We start from the raw sequence: 13551 nt of genomic DNA on the forward strand, positions 1-13551 counted from the left end.
TCGGAATATTTGAGTTTCCAAGGGAGGAAGGGGTGGGGGCCTGATTTGTCACTCCTCAGGAGAATGAGAGGACGAAGGACTATGACTTTGTCCCTGTTATCCTTGGTTCTTGGCGCTGGGCCTTCTGGGTCTGAGGAAAGAGGAAGCTGGAGGCTTGCACTCTTGGTTCTAAGGAAGGAGTGAACTGGGGGCCCAGGCTCCTGGGTATTGAGAAAGGAGAGAGAAGAGAGCCAAGGGACAGAGACGGGAGTGGCTGAGATCAGAAAGGAATTTGGGGCAGGGATTCTCATGTTGCTATTTACTCACTTGTGTTACTATTTTGTTGCTATGACTCACGGTCATGCCTGGATGCCATGCCCTGAATGATCCCTAAACTTCATTTCCTTTTTCTCTTCCCTTCTCCCAGTCAGACAGATGGCCCCAGGCCAAGTACCTCATCACACTTCCTCCCGGAGGGATGCCCATTCCCTCTTCCTCCTGTCCCCACTGATGGGCTTCCTCAGCCGGGCCTGGTGCCGCCTGAGGTACCCAGGACCTCTAGAGCCATGGCTGGTGGAAACAGGAGTAGGAGCAGATCAGGGAGAAGCTGGCCTGGAGGGAGAAGCTAAGGCTCCTCTGGCAACCCACCATGCCCCCTGGGGCAGGCACTCTCAAGGGGAGGCCGAAGACAGGAGAGCCCCTGAAGAGGATGGAGAAGCAGCCTGGGAGACCCGCCCGGACCTGAATACCAACAGTTCCCCTCCTGAAGGCTGGGGATGTTCGGATGACAGTGATGATGAGTATAGTGAGGAAGAAGCAGTGAGTATCCCTGGAGAGCAGGGAAGTCAAGTTACAGATGGCCAGCCTGCTCTCTTGTCCCCCAGCCTTCTGATAAAAACCCTGCAAGGTTCTGATAAGGACTGTGGGGAGGAGGAAGCTACCGGAGAGGGAGTTGCTGAAGATGAGGGAGTGACCAAGGTCTCTTATCCCTCTTCATGCCTGGAGTGTTGTCCAGTGGTGGAGGGGAAGGAGGATGGAGAAGCCGTACAGAAAGAAGCTCTCAGAAACTCCGCTTCTCCCTTGTCTCCAGGATCCAAGCCCAGCACTTTAGAGGACTGCCCAGAACGGGAAGAGGATCACGCCACGGAGGAAGAAAACACAGATAGAGAGGCCAGCGAGACCTCTGTTTCCTCCTCGTCTTCTGGCTCCAACCCCAGGGCCTGGGAGTGCTGCTCAGGAGAGGAGTCGAAGGAGAAGTGTAAACAGGCACACAAAGCGGCTGAGAGAGAAGCTGGCCCAGAGCCACACTTGTCAGTCCCAGCCCACAGGCCCCTGCTCAGGGCCTGGGAGGATCAACCTGATGAGTGCACGGAACAAGAAGATGAGGAAGAAGATGAGGAGGAGGAGGAGGAGGACAATACTCTGGGGGCAACTGAGAAGGAAAGAGGAGCTGAGTATCCTCCTCCTATTCCATTCGCAAGTGCCTTCTTGAAGGCCTGGGTGTATCTTCCGGGAGAGGACACAGAGGAAGAGGAAGATGAGGAAGAAGATGAGGACAGTGATTCAGGATCAGCTGAGGAAGAGGGAGAGGCTGAGGCATCTGCTTCCACCCCCACCACAAGTGCCTTCTTGAAGGTCTGGGTGTATCGGCCAGGAGAAGACACAGAGGATGAGGAAGAGGATGAAGACAGTGATTCAGGATCAGCTGAGGAAGAGGGAGAAGCTGGGGCTTCTGCTTCCACCGCCCCTACAAGCACCTTCTTGAAGACCTGGGTGTATCGGCCAGGAGAGGACACAGAGGAAGATGAAGAGGAAGATGAGGACACTGATTCAGGATCAGCTGAGGAAGAGGGAGAAGCTATGGCTTCTGCTTCCACCTCCCCTACAAGCACCTTCTTAAAGGCCTGGGTGTATCGACCAGGAGAGGACACAGAGGAGGAAGATGAGTGGGAGGGGAACGAGAACAAAGGAGAAGATTCAGAGGCAGCTGGGCGAGGAGAAGCTGCTGCCTCGGGCCCACATCCCTCCTGTCAGGCCCAGAGTGCCTTCCTCAGGGCCTGGGTATACCAACCCGGAGAGGAAACTGAAGAAGAGGAAGCTGCTGAGGAATGGGCACAGGCTGAGCCCCGCCCCTTCCGAGTTGCCATCTATTTACCTGGAGAGAAGCCCCCACCTCCCTGGGCCACTCCTAAGCTGCCCCTCCGACTGCAAAGGAGGCTTAAGTCATCAGAAACACCCACCCGGGATCCCGACCCTGAAACTCCCCTAAAGCCTAGAAAGGTGGGTGCTGAGGGCACAGATTCTTAGGGAGGAGGGGGCTGGGAGCAAAACTCCTTCGTCTGGTGGGGAGGAAGGGCTGGAGGCTGGGACCTCTGGGGAGGCCGGGACTCCTGGGGACCTGTGTGTTACCAAGGGTTGCATGTGAACTCTGTTGGGAGGGCTGTGGACACTCATGCAATCTTTTGTAAGAGGCTGGGCTTCTGTGGAGGAAGGGAGTAGCTGTAGCCAACCACAGCCCCAGGAAACATGTCTACCTGCAGTGAGTCAGCAGGAGATCCCATGACAGCCATGGGCGGGTGACTCACCAGATAGCAGGCATTTTTGCGTAACTAACTTTTGTTTACATCTCTCCCCTCCGTCTGTGTCGCTGTCTCTCCATGGGTCTGTGCCCGGTCTGTCCCCAGGTATGCTTCTCTGAGAAGGTCACAGTCCATTTCCTGGCTGTCTGGGCAGGGCCAGCCCAAGCCAACCGCCGGGGACCCTGGGAGCAGCTCGCCCGGGATCGCAGCCGTTTCGCCCGCCGCATCGCCCAGGCCCAGGAGGTGCTGGGCCCCTGCCTCACCCCTGCTGCCCGGGCCAGGGCCTGGGCACGCCTCAGGAACCCCCCCTCGGCGTCAACCCCCATCCCTGCCCTTGCCCACACTTTACCTTCCTCCATAGTCACTTCTGTGACCCCAGTCCAGGCCATGCCCTTGAGCCATGCTGTGGCCACTTCTCCCTCCCCTCCTCCTTGCGCTGCCTCCTCTCCTTGCCTGGATCTCGGTGGGAAGCGAGACTGAGACCAGCTGGTTTGCGTGTTATTTATTATCTATTTATTTTTTATAAGTGTTGGTTTATATAAAAAATAAAGCCTTTCGATTTGTTGTGAGCAATGTCTCCATGTGTGTTGGAATTGACAGTGGCCTACGCGTGGGTCCCTGGGGTGGCTAGGAGGGGAGAATAACAGAGGACAAACCACGTCTGTTGTCTCTCCAATGCGCCTCTACATATCCCAACACTTTTTATGAAACTAAGAGCTGGTGGGGTTTGTAATTTGTCTTTGGAGTCTGCCTAAAATGTTTTTAAACTTGGGACAATAATCTCCCCCTGGGGGCTGGAAGCTTGACTCCTGGACCTCTAAAAGAGGGTGAGTCTCCAGTTGTCTGCCTCCCTGGCTCCATCTCCTATGGGCCTTTACATTCTCTTATTGGTGAGTTCCTCAAGACCTTCTGTTGCCTGATTTCACATTTATAAGCCTGGTGTCCATAGACTCAGTTATCTGCAATGTGACTAACATTTGTACATACCTTATGGGATTGTAAGGCCCCAAAGGAGTTTAAAACAATGCTCTGAGCTGGGTGCGGTGGCTCATGCCTGTCATCTCAGCACTTTGGCATTTGGAGGCGAGAGGATTCCCTGAGCCCATGGGTTCAAGACCAGCCTGGGCAACATGTTGAGGCCTCGTCTCTACAATAAATTAAAAAATTCACCTGGTGTGGTGACACGCACCTATAGTTCCAGTTACTTGGAAGGCTGAGATGGAAGGATTGCAGGTTGAGGCTGCGATGGCTGTGAGCGTGCCACTGCACTCCAGCTTGGGTGACACAGTGAGACTTCAAAAAATAAAAAACTCTCTCTCTCTCCTTCTCTCTTTCTCTCTCTTGCTCTCCCTCCCCGCCTCTCTCCCACTCTCTCTCTCTCTCACTCTCTCTCTCTCACTTTTCCTCGGTTACAATCCCTTCCTGTAACTGCCCCTTTAATAAATCTCTTGGTTCCAGCAAAAAATAAAAATAAAAAAATAAAAAACTGCTCACCACCAGACACAGTAGCTCACACCTATAATCTCAGCAATTTGGGAGGCAGAGGCAAGAGGATTGCCTGAGTCAAGGTGTAGCAGGAAAAATAGATCGTGACACCGAGACTATTATAGGAAGTGGCACTTTATTACGCTGGCCATTCCAGCAGGCCCGAGAATTTAATGTGTCCAAATCAAGCACCCCAGAACAGGAGAAGTGTGGTCTTATACCCTTGTTTAGGTAAGTGATTACGTACTTCCTTTGGAATCTTACAAGGCTGTACTCAGCAAAATCAGATTTTTCAAAGAACAAATGGTTTCCAGGAAATGCAGGTTTGTAAACCGTCAACTTCTGAAGGGGGGTTTTAGATAAGACTCTTTTCCATTTCCATGAAATGACCAATCTCTGGGCCATTTGGCCTTTCGGTGCCTGGCGGGTCTTTAAAGTTGCAACTTGTCTTTCAAAAGGAAATACCAGTCGGGCTCGGTGGCTCAGCCTGTAATCCCACGCCTTTGGGAGGCCGAGATGAGTGGATTGCCTGAGCCCGCGGGTTCGAGACCCGCCTGGGCAACTTGGCGAGTCCTCATCTCTACAATAAATAAAAAAAAATTAGCTGGACATGGTAGCGCACTCCTGTAGTTCCAGCTACTTGGAAGGCTGAGGTGGAAGGATGGCCAGAGCCCAGCAGGTTGAGGCTGCGGTGGCCGGGAGCGGCCACTGCACTCCAGTCTGGGTGACAGAGTGAGACTCCAACTCAAAAAAAAAAAAGGAAATACCTTTAACTGCTATCAACTCCTTTCCTGCCCTGGGCTAGTGGAAGTTATCCCAGGTGATTGCCATGAGGCCAACTGCTGATCCTGAACCAGCTACATGTGTTTTTATGTTTATTCACTCAATCATACAAGAAATATATTTGAGCATTTGCCGCATCCTGCCACACAGGGGTTTAAGACCAGCCTGGACAACTTGGCAAGACCTCATCTCTACGATAAATCAAAAAATTAGCTGGGTGTGGTGGCACACACCTGTAGTTCCAGTCACTACTTGGAAGGCTGAGGCAGAAACATTGCCCGAGTTCAGCGGGTCAAGGCTGTGGTGGCTAATTTATTGATTTATTGTAGAGACGAGGTCTCGCCAAGTTGCCCAGGCTGGTCTCAAACCCACAGGCTCAGACAATCCATTCACCTTGGCCTCCCAAAGTGCTGGGATTACAGGCTGAGCCACCAAGCCTAGCCTAAATAAAAATTTTAATAAGCTATATCAGTGTTAGCTAGTAGTGTCCTTATTCTCTCAACCATGCATGTCTTCAATTCCCCACCCAACTTCACATCGACAGCTTAGAAGGCTCTGACTTCACAGAATCTGTTCTGATCAAACAAGATGGGTCAAATTATTGTTGACCCTCAAGAGCTTGGCGTGACCCTAATGGGTTCTTCCCTGCCCAGGGCTCTTTGCACCAATAGAAGGAGACCAGTTCAGTAAAGCAGAGGGAAAAAAACATTCGTTGACTAAGCCACAGAAAAGCGGAACTCACTTCCCCCTGGGTTACAGTAAACCCGGACTGGAGGTTTTTTTGGGCCTTGTCGGCAGAGATGGGGTAGGGATTCCTGGAAGAAGGTGGAGCTTTCTAGGAAGGTTGGAGTGTTGAGGGCTCGTCCTTTCTTTGCACCCGACACTTTTTGTGCCTAGCAAGGTACAATTCTCCCCTCTGGGGAAAGATTTTAACACTGTCATGAAGCCACGATTCAGGTCAGGGCAGCATAGGTGAGCTCAGGTCATCCTGCAGCTGGTTTGTTTACTGGCGTTCAGCTGGCCTTTGAGGAAGGAAGCTCAACATCAAGAACAGGTTATTTCACACACTTCTGGGCTTCCCAAAAGAATAGAAGAGGTCATACTCCGGTGACAGAATGTTCAGCCTCATTGCCTGTCTCTCTCCTCTGGTTCTCCCAGCTCCTGTCATGCTGTCTTCTTTCATGTCCCCAAACCAACCAAGCCCCCTCCCATCTTTAAGACGTTTGTATGCGCTCTGCCTACTTCCTGATGTTCCCACCGACCCTTCTGACTGCAAGTTCCTTTATATTCTTCAGATGTAGCATGAAAGGCATGTTGTTAATACTGTCCTGCCCTGATCCAAAAGACATGTGACTCATGGCCCTTTTTTTTTTTTTTTCCATAATCAACATTTTTTATTATGGTTTTGTGGTGTACAGTTAAGGGTTAGGTGTACAATTACGTTTCATTCAGGTACCCTGTTGATAAGAGGTGTTTCCCCATCCCCAGACAGATATTTGCTACTGCTAATCCCATCCCCCCCCTTTTTTTTTTGAGTAGAAGTCTCACTCTGTCGCCCAGACTGGAGTGCAGTGGATGCTCCTGGCCACCGCAGCCTCGACCTGCTGGGCTCCAGCAATCCTTCCGCCTCAGCCTTCCGAGTAGCCAAAATTACAGGCACGCGCTACCACGCCCGGCTGATTTTTTGATTTATGGTAAAGATGAGGTCTCGCTGCCCAGGCGGGTCTCGAACCCGCGGGCTCAGGCAATCCACTCACCTCAGCCTCCCAAAGGCGCGGCATTACAGGCTGAGCCACCGAGCCCGGTCTTTTGTTTGTTTTTTGGTTTTGGGGGTTTTTTTTAAGTAGGAGTCTCCCTCTGTCACACAGGTTGGAGTGCAGCTACACACTCACGGCCACCCACTGCAGCCTCGACTTGCTGGGCTTAGGTGATCCTTCTGTCTCAGTCTTCTAAGTAGCTGGAACTACAGGTGCCTGCCACCACGCCTGACTAATTTTTTGACAAGATCTCGCCAAGTTGCCTGGCTGGTCTTGAACTCTCAGGCAATCCTCTCGCCTCCACCTTCCAAAGTGCTGGGATTACAAGTGTGAGCCACAACGCCCGGCCTCACCGTGCTTTTGTAAACGAATCCAAGCTCATAGGGCTCACTCCATGACAGTCAATAAGTCAAGAAACAAGGTGTTGGGTAGTGTGTGGGTGGGTGGGTGAGGGGTGCAGTGGGAAGCTGACTATTTTGGAACACCTGCAAGCCAAGACTGAACTAAAGTCCTACAGACTTAAGTTAATATTGTAAGGTAAACGAAACCAGACCAGGCGAAACGGCAACAAAGGAGCCAAGAAAAATTTATTAGCGCAATCCCGGGTGAGGTTCTCCGGTCCATATATCTGTGGGCCGGAGAAGTCGCGCCCAGCAAGATGGGCGATGGGTTTATAAAGGGCACGCTGAGAAAGCTGTGAGGGGTATTAGGGAGAGCGACCATCGGTTGGGACAGCTGCCGCGTCTGCTGGCGATTGGCTGAACGGGTACTGGCTGGCTTTGCGGCTGGGGTCTCAGTTCCCGCCTGGTCCGGGTTGGAGTCATCTTGTTGAGGCGAGGCCCGCCCCGCCCTCCGGTACCTCCGATCTTACAAATATGAATTTTAGGGTTCTTTTATGTTAGGAAAAGGGCAAATAGAAGGGGTTTGAGGTCAAGAGATGACCAATGATCACAGATCATCTGTAACATAAGATCTGTAACATAACATCGTTACTTTTGTGCATACCCTCCTTATCTCCTGGGGGTTGGTTTTGGGAAGCGACTATTATCATCCTTGCTTCAAACTATAAACTCAGCTGGGTGCAGTGGCTCACGCCTGTCATCCCAGCACCTTGGGAGGCAGAGACGAGAGGACTGCCTGAGCTCATAGGTTCGCAACCAGCCTGGGCAACATGGAGAGACCTTGTCTCTACAGTAAATCAAAATAATTAGCCGGGCAAGGTGGTGTGCACCTGTAGTTCCAGCCACTTGGAAGGCTGAGGTGGAAGGATCGCCTGAGCCCAGCAGGTCGAGGCTGGGGTGGCCGTGAGCATGCCACTGCATTCGCAGCCTGGGCAATAGAGTGAGACTCTGACTCAAAAAAAAAAAAAAAAAAAAGAAGCAAACTGTAAACTCCATCCATAGTTAGCTCAGCCTAAGTGCAGAGATAAGCAAAGGCATTAACCTAGAAGATATCACAGCAGGGCAGAAAGCAAGGCTGGAGAAGAGTTAGGAGCAAACTAGAGTCAGTCCTACTAGTTCTCTTATTCACTGTTGCACTTCTCTGACCGTTTTGTTTCTTTTTGGTATTCAGAACCAATCCCCATGATCACCTGTGAACCCCATCAGAGCACTAGATTGAACACTCAGGTGGCGTCTAATAATTGCTCCATATTGTTATTGTTGTTATTTGTTGTTGTTTGTTTTTTGAGTCAGGGTCTCACTCTGCTGCCCAGGCAGGAGTGCAGGGGCGCGATCATGGCTAACCGCAGTCTCCACCTTTAATCCTTCTGCCTCAGCCTCTAATGTAACTGAGACTACAGGCAAGGGCTACCATGCCTGGCTAATTTTTTTTTTTTTTTGTAGAAACGTGGTCTCCCTGTGTTGCCAAATCGGGTCTCAAACTTCTGGGCTCAAGCGATCCTCCCACCTCAGCCTTCCAAAGTACTGAGATTCCATTCATGAGCCACTGCCCCTGGTCCCTGACAGTTACTGTTAAGGTGGTGCAGAAGAGGTCTTGTTTCTTCCAATGAGCAGTCACAGAAGCTGGTGAGAGGATGGTATTTTATTGAGCTATTCACAGGCCCGCTTACAATCAAAACTAGACAAGCAGATGGCGAATGCTTGGAGCGGGCAAAGCGGGAAGCCGAAGTCCATGATGAACGAGTCTTTGGTCACGCCGCCGAACTGCAGCACTAGTTGGTCTCCTGAGGAGGAAATAAGGCTCTAAGTCTCACCCAGACTCCCCCATCTCCCTGGCCCTGAGCTTGGAGGCTGCGCAACGCCCTTGCTAAGCCCGGCGCCGTATAAACGACAATTCCCAGAAGGCTTTGCAACAGCCGCGGCGTCTGCCTTGCCTGGCAAACGCTCAAGTGCTGATGGGAAATGTAGTTCTCATCGCCAGTTCCCAGGCGCTCCGGGTTCCGCGGGTGCAGGATCTGGAAGTTCTCGATGGATTCCCGAAAGACTCGACCACGAAAATCCAACTCGTAGAGATTTCTGTCTTGGCTCCACGTCGGGGTTTCATTGCGCATCAAAACCAGCCCTCGGAGAGTCCCGCGTTTTAAGTGACTCAGTAAAGATTGGTGCTCCTAGAAGGTAAAGCAGGAGGCGTGGCTTGCAGCCCGACCATCAATCCCCCTGTCTCCCGATGCAGACTCTGAGTCTCTGGTCTTTATTCCTCGAGCCACGGGAGTCACCAGTCCTTTAGGCTTCACCTGTGACCTGCAACCCACCGGCCGCCGCCTCCTCTGGGATCTTGGAGGACCGGCCCCCAGCCCCTCCTCTTCCACCCCCCCGGGGACTCACGTTTTGTGGCTGGACGCGGATTCTCTGGTTCTGTCTGTCCACTCTCGGGATGATCACTGTCATTTTCCGAGGCGCCCGCCGTCCCAAGACGACCCAGCCTCCTGGGAGGAGTATATTCCAGCCGGCCTGTCTCCCTCCTTCCCACCATCCTGCCCGGTTTTCTCTAACCCCGGGACATTCATGTAACACACAGCTCCCAGCTCCTGTCTGATCCCGGCAGCATCAGGGCCCACATTGTTCCGTTGGGGATTCACCCCGTTGTTGAAGATGGTGAACTTGGTGCCCAAGACGTTGGATCTGCTCCAGCAGGAGAGTGGAAATAATAAAAGGAGTGAGTGTTACTCATTGACTGTACGTTAAGTGCTTTCCCAAGTCATCTCATAAACTCTTCCTATTCATCCTCTGCGTAAAAATCATATTTCCAAACCGGGCTCGGTGGCTCAGCCTGTAATCCCACGCCTTTGGGAGGCTGAGGTGAGTGGATCGCCTGAGCCCGCAGGTTCGAGACCCGCCTGGGCAGAGAGACCTCATCTCTACAATAAAGAAAAAAAAAATCAGCCGGGCGTGGTAGCACATGCCTGTAATTCCGGCTACTGGGAAGGCTGAGGTGGAAGGATCGCCAGAGCCCAGCAGGCGAGGCTGCGGTGGCCGGGAGCGGCCTCTGCACTCCAATCAGGGCGACCGAGGGAGACACCAACTCAAAAAATAAATAAATAAATAAATCATATTTCCCGCATCCTGGGTCCAGCCACCCCACACACCGTTTTTTGTAGCATTGTATTATACTTAGCCTCCTCCTTGGCTCTTTAGGGAATCTCTTTCCTCTAGGACGCAAGAACTCACAGTACCAGGCCTCTTTTCCCACAGAAATTAGGAGTCCCAACCCCTTGCCTCTCAAGAAATCAAACATGTTTTTTAAAAAAGCAGAAATTTCTTCTCTATTTTTTTTGAGTTGGAGTCTTACTCTGTCATCCAAGCTGGAGTGCAGGGGCACACTCACAGTCACCACAGTCTCAGCCCACTGGGCTCAGGCCATCCTTCCACCGCAGCCTTCCAAGTGGGTGAAACTCCAAGCACGTGCCACTATGCCAAGCTAATTTTTTTTTTTTTTTAGTTTATTGTAGAGAAGAGGTCTCATCAAGTTGCCCAGGCTTGTCTCGAACCCCTGAGCTCAGGCAAGCCTCTCGCCTCTGAAAGGTACCTATAGAAACCTAGAAGAAACTTAGCTTATTCTTTAGTCTTTTTACCTCAGTGTAACAATTAGAAAGCATTTAGACATTCTACTGCAGGACAAACAGCAGCCTATCCCATCCCCCCTAGGCAAATCTCCTTCAGATGCAAGATCAGGACAACCCAACCATTCATAGTTTAGCATAATAATGTCTAATAAACTTTTGATTCCTTGTCAAGGCCAAAGTCATAAGAGTTTGTGAGTTGCAGATGTCTGAGTCTGTGAATTACAAATGTCTTGAATTACAAATGTCTAACTAGTCTCTTGCAGGACCCCCCCCCAGGGTTAACCTAATCAGCCCTCTGTGAACTATGTGACACAGATAAGCCCCACCATGGCAGCAATCATGTGACTAACCCACCCATCTGTCTGCTGTCCATCACCTGACATCATCAGTACCTGCGCTTGCCTGCCCCTTTGTGATGACGTGAAAGCAGACCACCATCCAATCACCCTAATGGTCTTCCCCGTTAAAAGGAGTCAACCACGAGCAACCAGCGGCCATTCCCTTGCTAGACTCTGGTGTAGCCATGCTTCCTGGCTTTGGCCCCCTCCCCCACCTTGGGGAGGTGAATCTTCTCTCTTCCTTCTCTTTCTCCCTTTAATTTACTTTGAAATAAACTTTTCTTTCTTAACCTTTTTGTGTGTTGCAATTCTCTGCACTTACTCGGATCTCTGGGTCGCCAGCGCGCACCTCCGGCTTGCCAATCCCAGTTGCCTCGCCTCTGCCTCCCTGCACCTCTGCACCCTCACCCTGTCTCTGTCGAATCCTAACAGCCTCGGCCTCCCAAAGTGCTAGGATTACAGGTTAGAGTCACCGCACCCAGCCCTTTTCTCTTTCTTTGTGTGTGTGTGTCGGAGTTTCACTTTGTCACCCACGTTGGAGTGCAATGGCACTGTCTGGAGCAGATGTGATGTGGGGAGCAGACGAGCACTGTCACTGTGGCAGGCCTTGAGTAAAGGCCCCAAGCGAAGGGACGGTCTCACTTAATGACTCCAAGCTCGTAGGCAAGGTCTCGCTTGGTAACTCTGCATCCTAGCACTGCATCACATGGTCCCAGAGCGCTGGAAGCAGCACAAAGGCCGCCATGTCTTCCCCGCCCAGCCAAGGGCTTGGGGAGGAGGTGGCCGAGAGGGCCAGGTTCTCCATGTCGTGAGTACCCGAACTGCCCTCGCTTTCCACGGCCTAGGACACCTCAGTGGCTGCAACTCAGGGGTGCGTCCCTGTAGACTCCGACTTCTCTTTCTTCTCTTCCTGGTGGTCGCCCTAGCCAATGCACCAAATTCAAAGTTGAGTGACAGCTGTCTCCCAGCCTTGGCAAATACTGATTGGCCGTCCCAGCTCAGGGTTTTGCCCTCACTCGCCTATGCTTTCTTTTTTTTTTTTTGAGTTGGAGTCTCACTCTGTCGCCCAGACTGGAGTGTAGTGGCCGCTCCCGGCCACCGCAGCCCCGACCTTCTGGGCTCTGGCGATCCTTCCGCCTCAGCCTTCCACGTAGCTGGAACTACAGGCGCGCGCTACCATGCCCGGCTAGTTTTTTGATTTTTATTGTACAGATGAGGTCTCACCAAGTTGCCCAGGCGGGTCTCGAACCCGCGGGCTCAGGCAATCCACTCACCTCAGCCTCCCAAAGGCGCGGGATTACAGGCTGAGCCACCGAGCCCGGCTGCCTATGCTTTCTTATTGGTCACACACCTCAGCCCACCCTTCTAGCCAAGTCCTCATCTCTTGATTGGCCAGCTCTTTGCACTCCTCTCTGAAGCCACGCCCACTGCGCCTACTGATTGGAGAAGGCTTTTGAGAACGCTTTCCATTCGGTGAAAACGTTATTGATTTGCTGTAGATATTTATTTTCACTTTTTTGAGTCGGAGGCTGGCTCTGTCGCCCAGGCTGGAGGGCGGTGGCACGTTCACCTCCACTGCAACCTCGACCTGCTGGGCTCAGGTGATCCTTCCGCCTCAGCCTTCCAAGTAGCTGGAACTACAGGCTCCCACTACCACGCCCCCCTAATGTTTCTTGATTTGTATTGTAGAGATGAGGTCTCACCAAGTTGCCCAGGCTGCTCTGGAACCCCTGGGCTCAGGCAGTCCTCTCACCTCGGCCTCCCAAAGTGCTGGGATTATAGGCGTGAGCCACCCACTCAGCCTAGATAATTTATAATACAGCCCAGAGCCGCCCCAGGTGAAACCATCTCCTGTATGTTCGCCATCGGCGGAGTGAGAGACATTTGGCCCTTCCCTATCAATGTCCCACCATCTCCGAAGAAGGGCGGCGGCCTTCCTGGGGCTGAATTTTAATGACCAGGCCCACACCGCGTCAAATTCTCTGATTTGATGATTTGATAAACGGCCCACACTCAGCGCCTTTGTGGGCTTCATCACAACAGGTTTGGTGGTGGCTTTGCCTCCAGGAAAAAGAGCCTCTGAAGAGGCTGCCGAAAGTTAGCCCCAACTTCACCCAAGGTCAACTGAACCTTCTCTTCATACCTACTGAGTGTACCTCCTCGTCTTTGTAGGATGCCAAATTTCCATGGTTTCCACGGTTTCCAGGGTTTGGTCCCATATTGTCATCTATAACATCCTGGTGTTTACTCTCATGCTCCGCATGGTCCCCTGAGGTGTGGAAGAAACCCAGGACTCAGCTCAGGACACCTAGGTCCCAGGACAAGGCCATCACTGCCAGCTATAGAACGACACAACTCCTGGGTTTTCGGGCATTACTCATGACTCAGTGCCCTCACTTGCAATATCCTACTCCTCCCCTGTACACATGGGAGTCCACAAGGCCCTGGGTGTTCCTGACTTCCCTGGGCCTAAGGACAGAGAGGAGTTAGCATCTTTGCTTTCCCTTGTCCCAGAGACAGCATCAGAGAGACTGGCTAAGATGGGGAAGCGGATGACATCGAAGAGTTTTGTCATGGGCCCAAGCCGGGCGGGCTGGTTCATGCCT

The 13551-nt window shown here is 52.0% G+C and overlaps 2 protein-coding genes across 2 annotated transcripts in view; one reads left to right on the forward strand and one right to left on the reverse strand.

The window, feature by feature from the left end:
- Nucleotides 1–3127, forward strand: part of PPP1R15A (protein phosphatase 1 regulatory subunit 15A) — a 3608-nt gene extending 481 nt beyond the window's left edge. The window contains exons 2-4 of the mRNA XM_021707765.1: nt 407–1818; nt 1933–2259; nt 2664–3127. Coding sequence (XP_021563440.1) covers nt 415–1818; nt 1933–2259; nt 2664–3038 — 2106 coding nt within the window. The 5' untranslated portion in view covers nt 407–414 and the 3' untranslated portion in view covers nt 3039–3127. The remainder of the gene's footprint in view (nt 1–406; nt 1819–1932; nt 2260–2663) is intronic.
- Nucleotides 3128–8620: 5493 nt separating this feature from the next.
- Nucleotides 8621–13214, reverse strand: TULP2 (tubby like protein 2; the record flags this gene model as incomplete). Its single annotated transcript, XM_021707763.1, has 4 exons — nt 8621–8768; nt 8963–9152; nt 9370–9470; nt 13089–13214. Coding segments are annotated over 4 exons (551 nt in total), but the record flags the coding sequence as incomplete, so codon positions are not given.
- Nucleotides 13215–13551: the final 337 nt, after the last annotated feature.

The sequence above is a fragment of the Carlito syrichta genome, unplaced genomic scaffold (genome assembly GCF_000164805.1).
Source record: "Carlito syrichta isolate Samal-C Ts95f unplaced genomic scaffold, Tarsius_syrichta-2.0.1 Scaffold124018, whole genome shotgun sequence".
Lineage (NCBI taxonomy): Eukaryota > Metazoa > Chordata > Mammalia > Primates > Tarsiidae > Carlito > Carlito syrichta.